Source organism: Manacus candei, unplaced genomic scaffold (genome assembly GCF_025592945.1).
Source record: "Manacus candei isolate 608988 ecotype Guabito, Panama unplaced genomic scaffold, ASM2559294v1 h1tg000034l, whole genome shotgun sequence".
Classification (NCBI taxonomy): Eukaryota; Metazoa; Chordata; class Aves; order Passeriformes; family Pipridae; genus Manacus; species Manacus candei.
The window spans coordinates 3,512,719-3,528,761 of NW_026138082.1; the positions used below are offsets into that span (position 1 = coordinate 3,512,719).

Below are 16,043 nucleotides of genomic sequence, written 5' to 3' on the forward strand. Positions count from 1 at the left end.
CAGGAAAGCTCAGCATCATTGCTGCTAGAACCATGCTGTCTTAAAACCTAGTTCACTGTTGGAGTCAGGTACTGTCTGACCACAGACTGATCGCGGTCCAGCAAGGGATTATCCAGTGTGGTCCTCTTCCTGTGGGTACAAATTCAGTGCAGATACTGTACTTGTGCCCTGGGAACTTAGTGGGTGATACCACAACTTTCTCCCAGGGAAAGGATCTGGATTTAAGGGAAGCACCCAGGAAAGTCTCATCTTAGCAGGAGTTGTGTGGCCACTCTCAGAACTGAGAGGCAGCTTCTTCAGATTTACTCACTGCTCTTGCCAGTCCTCTGGATAAGGGAATGCGTGTGCTTGTAGTATATAGCTTAACCCTGAATCTGGTGAGTATCTTGAATCCGGGATTTGATTCCAGGCCATTGTTTTTTTGGTTAAGGTATATTTGTATGTTGAGTATTTTCCTGTACAAGACTGGCATAAGCCATCATGGCACTAAATTCTTTTTGCTACAAAGATTGCATAACACTTATTGTGAAATGTGTTATTGTGTAAAATGAGTCAAGCATACAGAAAGTAATCTTGTACAAGTCCACCCATTACCCACATACCAACTTACTCTGTATAAAGACAAGGCTGTGTGTAGCCACAGATGGCAATAAACACTTCTTCAAGGGCAGTGCAGAAAAAACCATTTTGATACCTGACAGCTGAGTCAGAACCAAAGAAGGTAAGAAACTTGGGTAACCAAATACAAGCGATTTTTGTGCACATGCAGCTTTAGCTTCAAGATTTCTTCTGGAGTGATCCATAGGCATAAGAAAGCAGGTTGCAATAGGCAAAATTTAGAAATTGTGGCTCCTATTCATGATGCTCTTCAAACAGAGACCTTTGGGCACCAGAGATCTTCAGAGCTCGGTTATTGAGTGGTGGGTGTGCTAATGGATTTGCTCAGACAATCAGCCTGCCTGGCACCACCCTGAGATGTGCAGCAGCCCCCAAAGACCCTGAAACACTGAGCTGGTGCTGTGCTGAGCTGGGGTGGCACAGGTAGTGCCCATGCTGGGGCCCGGCCACCTGCCTCCTGCAACCATGCCGGCACCCCTCACTGCCAGGTTGAGGCAGGAATGTGTCCATGCTTGTCTCTGCCAAGATTTCCTGAACTTGTTGTCTTATTGTGACTCAGATTTGCCTTGAGCTGTGTTACTGCAGCAATGCTATCCCTGAACTTTTTGTAAATCTGTCAAGTGATATGTTTCTTCAGCTGCAGCACAGTGGTGACTTCTCAGTGACTTCCTGCCGGGGATGTAAGGCAGAATTGCTCAATGCTGGTGGCTCTCTTGCCTTTGATATTGTGAGACTTTCCAGGCAGGGTGATTGCATTTCCCAGTGTCTGTTGGCTTTCTGCCATCCTGGGGAATTCCCAGGTTTCATACAAGACTTCCTCCTTTAAATCCCAGTCTTTGCTTGCCCACAGCCTCCTCTTGGGTGACTTCCAGGCTCCAGACATGGGGCTTCCTAAAGCTTGTGCCTCTACTATGTTTTTGGTGCTGTCTGCTCTGGAAGCCTGTCACCTGCAAACCTATGTCAAAGCTGTCTATGAGCACAACATAGTCTTAGAATCACAGAATTACTGAAGTGTTGGTTTCTCCTGAGGAAGCTTTGGTGCTGATGGAGGAAAAATCAGTCTTTTGGGTGACACAACATAGAGAAGAGGAAGGTTTTTTCAGGAAGAAGAATATTTTCTTTGGCTTCCTGCTAAGTGGTAAATTATGAACCAGGTTATGTTCTTTCATCCTCACAGATATACCAGGAGTTCTAACTAAGGTTTTTCTAGGCCTCACCTGAAACTATAGTAGTAATATTCTATTTATGAAATACTGTGCTAAAAATTACCTTCCATGAGAAAAAAAAAAACCAAACAAACCTGCTTTCTAAGGGTAATTTCAAATTGCTATTGGTGCAAAAACTTCTTTTTGAAAGGACAATAATAAGAAAAAAATCTGTGTTGTTTAATTCTTTCTCACAAAACAAGCAAGTATGTTAGCTCTAGGCAGAGAGGTCAGCATAGTTCGAGGGATAGTTTGCAGTGTGAGCCCAGCAAGGAGGACATTCTCAAGGCACGAACTACAACTATAGTAAGCCACTGGCCAAAAGCAAGAAGTATGGCAGGACTACGTGTCTCATAAGGGCCAATAAATCATCTGCACTCTGAAACATGACAGCTGTACTTCATGCACGTGATCTGCCTTCAGCACTGGCTGAAGCTTTAACTGATGGCACCATGTGCAGTAAGGTTATATGTAGTAGTGTGCCCAAACCAAGGGAGTCTGGGCTCGCACCAAGATGGGTTTAAAAGCCTGGATAGGGATGTGCAAATGGAGTGTTCAAGTGCTCCTTCTAATGGAGCCCCTTGTAGATTAGCATTGCTTCTGGCAAGCTCTGTTAGCCTTTTGTTCTTTTATTTTAAACATTTCTTATTGGAAACAAGATCCCATTCCTAGAAATGTTCCTTTGACTTTTTATTGTAAATAAATGTCCTGATTGTTGGCAGAAATATTCTCAGATTACTCAACAGGAGATTATTTCCAAAGCAAATTTATTAGTCTTTACTCCTCCTCTTTCTATCTGCTTTATATTCCCCATGCCTGATCCAGGAGCTGTGAGGCACCAGCCATGCTCCCTTCCCAGCCTCTCCTGCATGCTGGGGTATTCGCACTCGCAGTTCTTCAGGCCCTTGCCTCCGACACCTTCATTGCAGCCGTCTACGAGCACGCAGTCATCCTGCCAGATCCCACCGACAAGCCTGTTTCTCCCGATGCTGCTTTGGCCCTGATGAACAAAAACATGGATGTCTTGGAAGGGGCCATAAAGGAAGCTGCCCAGCAGGTACCAGATGTATCATGAGGGTTGTTAATTAGTGTTTTCTGCTCTGTCTGACCCCCCTGGTTATATGTTGATGGGTGAGCTTCTAACAGAGCTTGTTGTGACAGGGTGCCCACATCATTGTGACTCCTGAAGATGGCATCTATGGCTGGCAATTCACAAGAGAATCCATCTACCCGTACCTGGAGGATATCCCTGCTCCAGTGGTGAACTGGATTCCCTGCACTGACCCCTCAAGGTGATTCCTTCTACAGTGATTTATGTGGTTTCAAACTAGTATCTCATGGAGTCATGAGCAGCTCCCACTAAATGCATAGGAACTGCTAATTTTTTAATCTGTTAAAAATCACAAGTACTGTAGACGTGAGATAAACCAAAAAGAAGTCTTAATTAAATGGTAATGGGAATATGCCAAGTAAAAAGCATTGAGACAGTTTTACTTTAAAACTTACAAAAGGATGAAAATGAGGAAATTTTAGGCAAAATAATTATTTTAAAAACATGTAAAATTTTATCAATTCAGATCACTTGTGAAAATCCTGTAAGTATAAGCTAGTTTATTATCATATCAGATGCATAGATCAGACTAAGTGATAGAGTCCTCAGCTCATGTGGCTGAGTTATTTATAAAGCAAATTGCACAAGATATTTATCTAGATCTGAAAGAAGTGTCTTCTGGAAATCCAGCCACTTCCACAATTTGCTGTGTTACACAGAGCTCCTCTGAATCTGTGTCAGCAGGGGACACCAAGAGGACCGAGTTCGTGTCTAAGCTAAGCTTTTATATTCTTTTCTGAGGCTTTGCAAAGCTAGATTTCAGGAGTTATTTTAAATTTATGTCTGTATATGATTTATTCTCCCCTTTGTTTTTTGAAGCTCTTCATATCTTGTGCATGTTAACTGGGAATTCTCTACACACAGAAAATAACATTGTTAAGGGTACAGGAAAGAAGAACACAGGGACACCATTTTTTTTAAAGATAAAAGACACTGTCAATGTAAAATGATGCTATGAACAGAGAAGAAGATGAACAGAAACTATGATTTGATCAATTTCTTTTGCATATGGGGATGTGCAGACAATAAAAGTATTTTGAATGCATTTCTTCTACAGATGCACTTAAACTTCTAGAAGTTTTTTCTTCTTTCACTGAAAATACATTAGATTTGGTCCAGCACCAGTGCAGGAACGACTCAGCTGCATGGCCAGGAATAACTCCATCTATGTGGTTGCAAACATTGGGGACAAGAAACCATGTAACTCCAGTGATCCCGGCTGCCCCAGTGACGGTCGCTACCAGTACAATACGGATGTCGTCTTTGATCCAGAGGGGAAACTGGTGGCTCGTTATCACAAGGTAAGGAGGTGCTTCAGCATCATCCTGTAATTTATTATCAATATATTTTTCATCTCTCTATCACCAATTTCAGCTTGTTTTTACAATAATTTAACATTATTATAAATTGTCAACCAACTCAGGATGATTTGATGCAAGGATCTTGTGGCCAGAAGGAAAAATAAGCAAGTGCTTGACCAATCAGACATTATTCCCAGGCACATCACAGATGCAGAGAGCTTACCAGCTGCCAAATACATAAAGGCTACATTTATGATAGTAAATGGTAAAGAAACAGTGACAGAGTTTTCCATACTCCATAAACGTTAGCTCATCCTTGATACATTCTTAGCCAAGTTAGTCTGCCAAGTCTTGGCAGAATTTAGCATCTAATATTGGCTGGGCTTTGCTTCCAGGAGGTAGATGGGGCACAGCTACCCCATTTTGTAGGTGGATAGGGTCAGCTGGATGGTTTTAAACCAGCTGTGCAGGCCGGCTCAGGTACCTCAACTCCCAGCTTTGCTTTAAAGCCTATCTCAGATGCAAAATAGGTGTTCATAATCTTGAGGCATTTTTTTTTAAGTTTCTAATATGCCATTTTTTTCACCTGCAGTACAACCTGTTTAGAGGTGAAACTCAGTTTAATTACCCAAAAGAACCAGAAGTTGTCACCTTTGAGACTCCCTTTGGGAAGTTCGGCATTTTCACTTGCTTTGACATCCTTTTCCATGAGCCTGCAGTGGTCCTGGTGAGCAAGATGCAGGTGGACACTGTGCTCTTCCCAACGGCTTGGATGAATGTCCTGCCATTTCTGACTGCAGTTGAGTTTCATTCTGCCTGGGCTATGGGCATGGGTGTCAATTTACTTTCAGCAAATACTCACAACATCAGCTTTGCAATGACAGGTGAGTTACATTCAGGAATTGTCCTCAGATTCAGAAGCAGGCAGAAATGTTTTAGACATAGTGAAGTCTCAGGAAAATAGTGTTTTAATCAGACTAAAGATCTTTGTGGTACCATCCTAAATGTAATAAACACCTTCAGGCATTAAAATGTTGAATGTACTGGAAAAGGTAAAATTAGAAAGCCCATGACATTAAATTTTGGTAAGTTGAAAGTGGAATTTTATTTCAAAAACAGCACAAAGTTTCACTTAAATTTTCATTCTTTTGTTTAGAAGCAGCATTTTTTAAAAAAAATTCAATCAACAGTTAAGTAGAGAAAAAATGTTTCAATTGAAACTTAATAATGTAAAACCAAAAGGAGGATTCCTATTGTATATTGAATAAAATATTTTCAGATTTTGGGGCTGCTAAGGAATTAGAGATATATATGTTTTGTTTTGCTCTGAATAGATATTTTCTGCCTTTTTTTTCCTGTAAACTGAGAAAATGTTGTAGCTGCATCTGTAACTCTTCTCTGAAGCCTGAGTGAAAACCACAAAGGAACATTTTTGCCTGCCCTAAATAAACTGAATTGAGTTTAAGCCACAACCCTGTGTTTCATCCAGTTAAAAATAACTACCCCCATGGTTTCCTTATTTGTCAAATATGCCCCTCTTAGAGCCCTGATCTATATTAACATGAACCTAAGTTTTAACACTATGATGGATATTTTAGCAGTTCTGTGTTTTAAAATTCTTCCAAAACTCTCCATAAGGTATTAACAGAAAATACTGTAACTGACAAACAGTACCAGTGTGGCATGGGAGGCGACTGGTCCCCCTGCCAAGCCATGCTCTGGGGTGCTGGCTAACAGAGGACTGCTGCTTGTCCTTGACAGGCAGTGGGCTGTTCACTCCAGAAGGACCTGCCGCCTACCATTATGACACTGGAACTGAGGAGGGATGTCTCCTGCTAGCAGAGTTGAGCGCATACCCCTGTCTTTCCCCCACTTACCCTCCTGCCATCAACTGGAGTTTGTATGCCACAAGTATCAAGAAATTTCCAGGAGAAAATGACACTTTTTCGGGATCTGTCCGGCGGGATATATTCACTTTCAGTGAACTCAGGCGCAAAACTGGAAATTACACCGTTTGCCAAGGAGACCTCTGCTGTCATCTGGTCTATCAGATGTCAAACAAGAGGAAAAACGAAGTTTATGTCCTGGGTGCATTTGATGGGCTTCACGGTTCTCTTATAAAATACCATTGGCAGGTAATTGGTTTTTTAGGGGTGAATGTGGCTACCCCAACCACCCCAAACCACTTGTCCGCTACTGCATACTGAGAACTTTTCTTGATATCACATCCAGCTCTTGATTTTGAAAGTTTGGTGGTGTTTTACCTTTCTTTATCCTCCTCCCTGCAGATATGCACACTGCTCAAGTGCAAGAGCACAAACCTGGACACATGTGGGCAGCCAGTGGAGACGGCTCAGACCAAGTTTGAGATGTTCTCCCTCAGCGGCACATTTGGCACCAACTATGTCTTTCCAGAAGTGTTGTACAGTGGGGTGCAGCTGGCCCCTGGGGAGTTTGAGGTAAGGAGGCACCCTGGAGCTGTTTGATGCAAAGTTTTCCAGGCTGTGGTGCTGAAAACTGGCATGTCAGCAAAGTCCCACTCAAGAACCACTTTCGTTGGTTTTGCAAACTGTAACTCAAAAGGACACATTAAAACAGGTGGATTGAATTCTATCCATCATATCAACTTCAATGCTGAGGCTGAGAATCTCTTTAGTGTTTTCTGTAGCAAATACACCTTCCCACTTCAGGTCCCAAATCTGTAAACAACAGCTTTCAAGGAGCTATTTTCTACAGGTTTCTGCTGATGGGGATTTTAGGAGAAAAAGAAATCAAATACTCTTGAGAAGTTGTCCAAATGAGAAAAATTGCTTAGGAGTATCATGTGTAAGAGCAGAGATCCTACTCAGTTAAAAATGTTAAAAACAATTTTTTAGGGCTTTGTAGTGTTTATTTTTTTATTTGAAACTTAGAAGAGGCAATGAAGACAGTGGAAAAGATCTGAAAAGTTTTAGGGGAAACAAGGGTGACTTTTTTACAAGGTAGGGAATTGAAAAGCATTGTTCACCTTGCATACTTTTTTTGAATGGGACTTCTGTAAAAATATACACATCAAAGAATTTATTGTCATGCTATGATCATAGTCTAACATAAAAATTATATGTTGTATTTTTTTAACAAATGCGTGCTTATTTTTTGTCACAGAGGCTCTTAAAAAGTTGCCGGTGTTCATAGTCTCTGAACAACAGTGATTTCCAATTGATATGTAAAAAGTAACTAAGAAAAGCTACATATGACCAGTAGCTTGAAATTTTCTACTTCCATCTGAAAATTGTTTAGGGGTCTACAAATAAAAAAATATTTCAAATCTGTCCTAGATATGTATATAGCTTTCATTGCCTTCTATGAGTATAATGAGAACCTAACAAATCAGTTATTCTCACTCTCACCTTCTCTTGAGGTGGAGAAAATGATCTTTTTTTTCCAAAGATAGAGAAATGTTTAAAGACCTCCTGGTCCAAGGAAATGTGGGAAGGCTATAGTGGGAAGGCTATGGCAGAGCCAGATGTAATTCTGGTTTCTTTCATTCTCATGATTGTTTAAAAGTGTTGCATCAAAATATTCAACATCTAAGTTCTATTCTTTCTGTACTATGCAATATTGCTACTCTGTTAATGGACTGTTAGTGTCATTCTTTCTCTTTTTGATTAGGTTCTACGTGACGGACGTTTGAAAAGTAAACATGGCACATCGAAACCGCTCATAACAGCGACACTTTTTGGAAGGCTTTATGAGAAGGACCTGCCACATCCTCTGCGAACCTCCCAATAACATGACTCCTTACACAATCACAAAGACAGGAGGGGAATTTCCTCATGACACATAGCAGCTATCCTGTATGATTCCTGTTCTGCAATCTTGCACTTCTGCTCAGCGGCTGTGGCAGTTTGGTTTATTTAGGAGAAAGGGAAGTGATCACTCCATTGTGTGTAACTTTTTAACAGTGCTTGAGCCAGAGCAATTATTTTTTAGTATAAGTGCTCTGTCACATGAAACTTTTAAGTAGAAATTTCATTTCCTCCAAGGTATCATGTAGATTGCTAGGACAAGAGTAAAAAGAAGACTGTTACCAAAACATATGAAATGTGGTTTGTCATTTTACTGCAGAACAAATTTTCTCCAAAGAAGCTCATGATTTCTGTTACTCCGTGTTCTGTGGCTTCTTAGCATGCAATTTTGGAGGCTCTTTCCAGGAATTATTTCATCCTGGAAATAAAACAGCTGAGCTTGTACTTAGGGGAGGGACTCTACCTCTTGGGAGCAGTCAGTCAAAACAGGCAGGGATTCAAATTGTTGCTTGCTGGTGCCTGAGTTGTGGGGTAGCACAGACTAGTCTTCCATCAAACAGAAGAGATTTTGGTCAAGTATGGTTATGACTGACCCGTGGCAAACCTAATCCCACATGACTGTTCCGTGTGTAGTGCATATGGGGTCCAGAATTTCAAGACACAGATGGCCATGCTAAGAGTGAGAATTGACCCTGCTCCCAAGCCAGTCTGGTACACTCCAGGAGCCTCTTGTGTTGTCCATAATGGACAACAGTTTGAGAAGGGCAAACAAGATTGACCAGGCTGCTTGTGAAGGTCTGCAGTGTCATCCTGTCTACAGGTTTGCGCTGGGGTCAGCACAGTCAGGCACACACCACGTACAGCATCTCCACAGCAGAGCAGCTGGGAGCTTCTCCCTGGGGGTGCTCCCCTTGGTCATGCTTCCCTGCCTGTCTTCAGTGCTGCTCGCTCAGGCCTCTGTGCTTGAAAAGCTCAAGGAACCTCCCTGAGAAAGGCAAGAGTTATCCTGACTTGTAAGCTCTGGTACTGAAATACATCCTAAACCAGTTTTTGATGCAAAAACGTAACTCTGTCAGCTACCCCTGCACCCTGCTTTTTTGCTCTCTGCCTCTGGTACCTTTCTGTTCTAGGCTTGGTGATTCCTTGAGACAGCTCAGGCCTTGTCTCCAGCAGGTAGGTCTGAAAGAAAGAAGGAGTCCATCTGGGGGATCTGCTGCATCCCACAGCCCTCTCACCTCACAGGCACTGCCAGACCTGCCCACTCAGTCATGGAGGTGGAGCCACAGCTCCTCCTACTCATGCCCCTGCTGCTCACCTCCATCTCCCCTGAGGCTGCACTTCTGGCGAAATACGCTGTTATTACCTGGCCTAGAATTGTTCGAGTGGAAAAGAAAACAAAAACCAAAACTGACAAAGGGGAACTGCTACTGGAATAGCACATGAAAGCAATTTGTCTTTTTTTTTTTTTCCACAGTCAAAGCAGTTTATTAAAATCTTTTTTCACTGTTTGGCAATCAACAAAAAAAAAGAAGAATCTGAAACCATTTTAGAAATAAATGCCTCATGGAATCATCAGTGACACTTTTGGAACAAATAAACTAAAGTCAACAGTAGGAAAAAGCAGATTTACCAGCTCAACTGGTTAGAGCATGGTGTTAAAAACACCAAGGTTATGGGTTCTATCCCTGTATGGGCCATTCACTCAAGAGTTGGACTTGATGATCCTTGTGGGTCCCTTCTAACTCAGAATATTCTGTGATTCTGTGAAATACTTTTCAGGTTGGTAGTACTCTAAATACTAAGTATTTCAGGAACTCTAGACATTAAGTTTATTATTACTAGTTTTATCTTTCTTCTATCATATGCGAACTTCTGAAAGTATCTGTAGCAGTGGAATCAGTGAGAGTTCATTAGTGTTAATGAAACTGGCCCCCTGGGAAGATAACTAAATTTTTAAAGAAATTTCTTTTTTTAATTTAATGGCAAATTTTATGCCATGTTCTGCTCCCTTATCCCTATCTAGACTGTGATAATTGAACATAAAAATCTCTCACATGCTGGCATCTCTCATGCTGGCATTTCTGAAATTTTGAGTACTTCCCAGGTACCTACTGACTGTTTACATTGTCAGAGCTGGACACAAATAGGATACAATTAATATTGCTAGTTAAATAGCTTATAGGATATCAGAAAAGGGCTCTTGGATTTCATCCGTTGAGGGTGCAGAAGTCCAGGATTCTTTGAAAATTACACTAAAACTGTGAAGAATGGCAGACCTGCAGTTCAATGTGCTGCACAGCTTTCCTCTCCCTGAGAGGGTTCCAAAAGTGACATACAATGGACCTCTGAGGAATTTATTAATCCCTTTCCCATTTCTGATAACAAAGCAAGAATTTAGATGAGCAGAGAATTAAGTTGCATGGACTGTTGCAGCAGCCTCAGAATAGCTCCATCATTTTAATACACAAGAACCACAACCCCTGTTTTTGGGTAAGGATTCCCTGGAGGGATTGCAAAAACCAACCAGACCTTCACCTCAGTGACTACAGAAACAAACTACAGAAACATTCAGGATACAGAAGCAGAGAGGTAATAAATGACACATGCAACAAATCACATTTATCTGGAACAGTTTCTGTTAAATTCACAGAAGGTTAACCAGCTATGTAGTTACTTTCCTACCTGCTAGGTGGGAGTTAGAAAACAGAGAATGTTAGCTCGTCTTTAGTTAAAAAAAAAAAAAAAAATCCTGTCCTATGCTTTCCTTATGAGACAGAATTTGAGTTTCTGAAAGAACTGGAATATTTACTGACTCTGGGACAGATGTGCCAGAGGAGGAAAATCAAATTAATTTATAAGTAATTCAGGTAAATAACCCCACCTCAAAAGCTACTACAGATGGTATCTTAATGAACACCATCCTTTTCTGAGCTGGAAAAGCCTGCTCTTCACACGTCAATATTTCTTCCTTCTACCTTGATGCTGGCGAAAGCAAACAAGACCCACCGGTCCACAGTGTTTCTGATCCCACAGAAAGAAAAACAAATCCGTAATAGATTTTATTGATGCAAGATTTCAGATGAAGGTAGAAAAATACTCCATTAAACCAAATATGATCCAAACCTTGCATCTGACTTAAGTAAAACTGGTAACAATTTTAGAGAAATTTTGACTAAAATCTAATGTGCTTTACTGTACATATTGAATTAAAGTAAGCAGGCCTTGAGGAAAGAACAATCTGGGTGTTTTTAAGAGAGCAGGACTCTTTAGCCATGTCTTTGTACATATATTTAAATCATCATGACCTCAAGCTATCCATTAAGTAATGTGGGACAGTGAGGTACAATCAGAGATTGTGCAAATATTATACCCAGTAATTCAAAACATCTATACCCAGTAATTCAAAACTAGGTGTTAATGAACAACTCATGTTATCATAGGTGAATTACTGGCAGAGTGGGACACTGTTCCCAGGTACACTGAATTAGTGCAGGTATAGAGTGACAAATAGAATGGCAATGACCTGAATTTGAGTTGCAGAATTTCTAATTAACCAACAATCAAATTATAAGCCCACTTCATCCAGACAGATGTATTTACAATGTCACTGTCCACCATCAGGATAGGAAAGCTGAAAAAGAGAAATAACTTGAATAGGCCAATAAAGACAGCAGCAATTATCACAAGGCTTACTGTAGCTAATACAGAAATGCTTCTCAGTGGCTTGTGAAGGACTATGAGACGTCATGGACCCCAACAGAGAAGTAATTCCAGTATGCCTTCTAAAAATGAACCTCTTGACACTGTAGACAAACAACACCTCCTACTGAAGCCACAGATGAGCATGACAGCATTACCAAGTGTTGTCTATCTGTGAATTAGGCACAGACAAAAAGGATCAGTCCTGGTGAAACAGAAACTTTGCATACTGACAACACTATGTTATTTTCTCTTTCAGTCTGGAAAAAAAAAGTAAGAATTAGCAGAAGCACTTGTAGCCACCACTTGTGAAAGTATCAAAATGTTTCTTGTAGCCACTCATTACCATAAAGTTGCAAGTGAAATACTCCATTGTCTGTTCAGATATTCTCATGACAGAAGGGAATTTCTACTAAAAATATGTACAATATAAGAAATGCATTGTAACTACATGATTTTAACTTTGTCTATCTATCATCTTTTGCTACTTCTGATGTTAGAGTTAATTTTTATGAACTCATAGTTTGATAGCTGTGACAGTGTCACCATATAAGAGCAGCAAGGAGTGTATAAAGCAGAGATATATTTTAATGTCACAAATATAGCAAATCTTTAGGAAACACCTTTTCAGAAAAAAAAAAGGGAGAATAATATTTGCATACAGTTGGTTGTCCAGTTTATGTACTGCAAAATGTAATAACATAAAACTAAAATAAATAAAGTAATTTAACCACCTTAGAGATAATTCTCAGGAGCAAATGATGATTTTTGTAACAGCAATTTTTGAACATTTACTTCTAAATGAGTGTTAGGAACGTGAGACATACTTGAATTTGTCAAATGAAAATGTTAAGGTCTGTGCTTATAGGATGATTATTTTTATACTCTTAATTCACCTTACTGTGTTTTCTAGCCATATGAGACTGCGTTTTGTACACTGAAAAAGGACTATGTAGTTATAGGTTTTGGATTCTCTAAGGAAGATGCGTTGGGGTTTGTTGCAGATAAAACTTTCTTGTCGAATTTATGGATGATTTTGGAAAAATCTAAATTTTATTCTGTAAAATTTATGAAAATCTTAGAGAAAATATAATAATGACAAGCAGTTTCCATTAAATTGAGCAAAGAAAATACATTGAACTCTAGGCCCATGCCATTGCTACATTACAGACTCTTTAGGATTCACTCTCCCATACTTTTAGAGACCTTTCCAAGTTTTCCATACAGCATTTATTCCTGTGCTGATTAAGTGCTGCTAAATAATACCTAAAGCTCTCCCTTTCATTCATTTTGTCTCCACTAAGAGCCAGAAATCTTGACCTAATGGGTCCAATTGAGGTCCAATAAAGTCAAATCAGAGCAGTGAGTTTGCTACAGTACCAGTCTAATCAATGGTGGTATGTCAGTTTGCTTCTACTGATTGTGCATCTACAGACACAGAGATGTTCTGCATTTAACTGTGAATTCAAACAACCATAATCTGTGAATTCAATCAGCCATGTCCCTCATGGAGGTTCTCACACCACTTGAGTGGGTTTGGTTGTAGATGGAAGTCATCAATTCTGACCAGGAGAGTCCAGAGATGGTGACTAGTACAGCTCCCACCTTTGCAAAAGTTGAGTGCACTGACCCTGTAAAATTCCCAGTATCTTAGTTTGTCATCCAGCTGACAAACTGTAGAAAAATTGATCAAAAATATACAAACTCCACTACTTCATTAGTAGTTGTCTTCTCCAATTTTCTCAGACATGTTTTTAAGCTGAGTTGGCTGCAATAGCTAAAATACACAAATAGTGAAAATACACTGTAGTTCATTGGGAACTTACTTTTAAAAAGAAAAATTATTCTCACCTAAGAAGAAATCGAATATATCTGACACTGAGATATGAAAAGGAAGAGCAAACTGTGGAAAGCAGGCCATTAATACATAATGATGTACTTCCTGGTAGCTAAGCTGAATGGCAGAAAGCCTTTGGCAGGTGTAAGTAAAAAAATATGTGTGGTACCTTTCATAACTGGTGTCAGTTAGCTGTACCACAAGAATATCCGATGTCTGTATGTATAAGCACTGAATAAAAGCTTAAGTTTGATCAGTCATCATTATCTAACAACAGGCTTAAACATTTTTTTTTGTTGAGGAGTTTCTGAGTCAATTTTTAATGTTACACTAAGCCTTTTAGATTGTTTATTCATGGTAACATTAACCTCTGTTTGCAGGAACTCTTCCAAATTCAGTATTAGACTAAACAAAAAACAGAAGGGTTGTGCAACACTTAGTGTAATGACTCTTGCGTTTTGCCAAGGGAGTCTTACAATGCTTCTTGTTTTCTACTGAGTCTATTCTTACAGATCATTGTCCCTTCTGTCACCAAGGATGTGACCTGTATTCCTCCTTGGCTTTCTAAGGCTCATCATTAGCTAAAATCTAGATTTCTTACAAACACTTGCAACGTGGAAGGGAGAAGCAGTAGCAATTGCAGATAAGAACAAAATGGACTATAGAGGATGAAAAAAGGAGGTGGGAGAGGAGGAGAGATACTTTCTCTTCACCAGTCCTCACCTGCATGAACAAAAAGTTATGCAAGCTGGTAGAGGCACATTTAAACAGCTAAAAGTCCTGTTGCTGCCATCTCTTCCTTCTCAGTGTCATGGGTATTGAACAGGCGATAGCTAGCAAGCAAGAACTTGATAAAAAGTAATAAATCAAATTCAAATTGATTTACCTCTTCTTTGGTGACCTGATATTTAATTGATATATAGCACCTACTGAGAAGATAAATTAAATTTTTCTGGTGAAAAAAATAGGCTGCCCAGGCATGTCTCTGTGAGACTGGGCGGCAGAGGGTAGGCATGAAAAGGTACACTGGGACTCTGACACTGGGAATTTCTGCACTAGTTGAGTTGCTGTTTCTGCAGTGACATGATACCAGTGATGTTCATGCACAGCATTGCTGCTTCCTGCTGCAGGAAACAACTGTGGAAGCAAAAGATGGCACTGCCAGGTTGCCCCCTTAAAAATGGCCCACAGTACAGTAGCACTGGAATCTGCAGCCTATTGGGCTTGCAAATGGACTATTAGAAGCAGTCAAATTTGTTCAATATTTCTGGGAAAACAGCATGTGTCTGTTGTAGTCAAATTCAGCATCAGAAGGAGAACAGTCCATGAGAATGGAGGCTACAGGAGGTTGCTTACTGACATATAAACCTTTCTTAGCAACTTAAGGTTTCAGTGGCTTCCAATGGAGTAGTCACACTTCCTGACCAGAATGTGCCATTTCAAGACTTTGATTTCACCAAGAGTTGTCCTTCTTTTTCAACCTGATGTTCTCTTGTGCCACCTTGCTAGTGCCATACTTTACTAACTCCCAAGCCCACCCCAAACCCCCAGGGAGAAGTTACAAACTGAGCCCCACAAGTCCCACTAAGGGCTCAGAGAAACCTCAGGGGAGCAGAAGCTGAAAGGCCTGGCTTTCTACCAGTACAGCCCACCAATTGATGCACACAAAGTGACCTGAAGTGGGTCAATCCTCCTCTCTGGGATAACTTTTTTGAAAGAAGAATACTCCTTCTTGGGTTCCAGAGCAAAACTAAACCTCTTGTTGTTTGAAGATGATGGATGCCATCAATGAGCTGCAGGTATAGTTCTCTGGTATGGTAAAAGGTATACAAATAGGAAAGCAACACCTCTTAAATCCCCACTACAACGCATATAAGCATCAGAGCATCACAAATAACTGACTTGCAGAATTTTTCATTTGAAGGAAACAATATCTTTTTAATCAGTCTTGTTCTCAAATATGGTCAAAGTATTATGCTCAGAGTTTTTTGAAAATGTCCAGTCTGGAATAGACAAATCAGATTTTCAAAGATAAATGAAATTGTTAAAGTTTGTTAACATTACAGAAATTTGAAAGGAGGGAGTGAAACATTGGACAATCTTAAAATAGTTCGGTTCTAAGTCCATCTATACCTTGACCACAATGAACATTTCTCTTTATTTTGCATGCTTCTTTCCCTGAGCCTGGCTTTAACTTACTTCAAATGGATTAATCTTCGCATATGCTAGTGGCTTGTGTCAGAATAGATTTATTACAGGCTTATCTTTTCTGAATATTTTAGGTTTACGTCATCCTGTTGATGAGATTTTTCCATCAGGCTGTAAACCAGTCAGACCAAGCATGCAGCCACTCAGCTGGGAGTTTCACGTGGGATGAGTCACTATTGCACTGTTGTCCACAGGCTCTGCCGGGTTGTGAGGAGGAAATAACTCCTGAGAAGGTACCGCCTCCGTGTCATGCAGTCTGAAATAGGATCAACTGCT

General features: G+C 40.2%; 1 protein-coding gene across 1 annotated transcript; it reads left to right on the top strand.

Annotated features, from left to right (window-relative positions):
• The first annotated feature begins 99 nt into the window (after positions 1 to 99).
• LOC127473199 (pantetheine hydrolase VNN2-like) lies at positions 100 to 8,437 on the top strand. Its single transcript, XM_051792599.1, has 8 exons — positions 100 to 721; positions 2,649 to 2,880; positions 2,985 to 3,115; positions 4,043 to 4,235; positions 4,828 to 5,119; positions 5,997 to 6,370; positions 6,524 to 6,694; positions 7,887 to 8,437. Exons 2-8 carry the CDS (start codon positions 2,668 to 2,670, stop codon positions 8,004 to 8,006), a joined length of 1,494 nt encoding a protein of 497 aa, XP_051648559.1. The 5' UTR covers positions 100 to 721; positions 2,649 to 2,667; the 3' UTR covers positions 8,007 to 8,437.
• Positions 8,438 to 16,043: the final 7,606 nt, after the last annotated feature.

What these genes read in the sequence shown, in the direction of transcription:
- LOC127473199 (XM_051792599.1), top strand. Translation starts at nt 2,668, where the DNA reads ATGCTCCCTTCCCAGCCTCTCCTGCATGCTGGGGTATTCGCACTCGCA. An exon ending in TAAAGGAAGCTGCCCAGCAG is followed by an intron (nt 2,881 to 2,984) that starts GTACCAGATGTA and finishes TTGTTGTGACAG; the next exon opens with GGTGCCCACATCATTGTGAC. An exon ending in TGGCCCCTGGGGAGTTTGAG is followed by an intron (nt 6,695 to 7,886) that starts GTAAGGAGGCAC and finishes CTTTTTGATTAG; the next exon opens with GTTCTACGTGACGGACGTTT.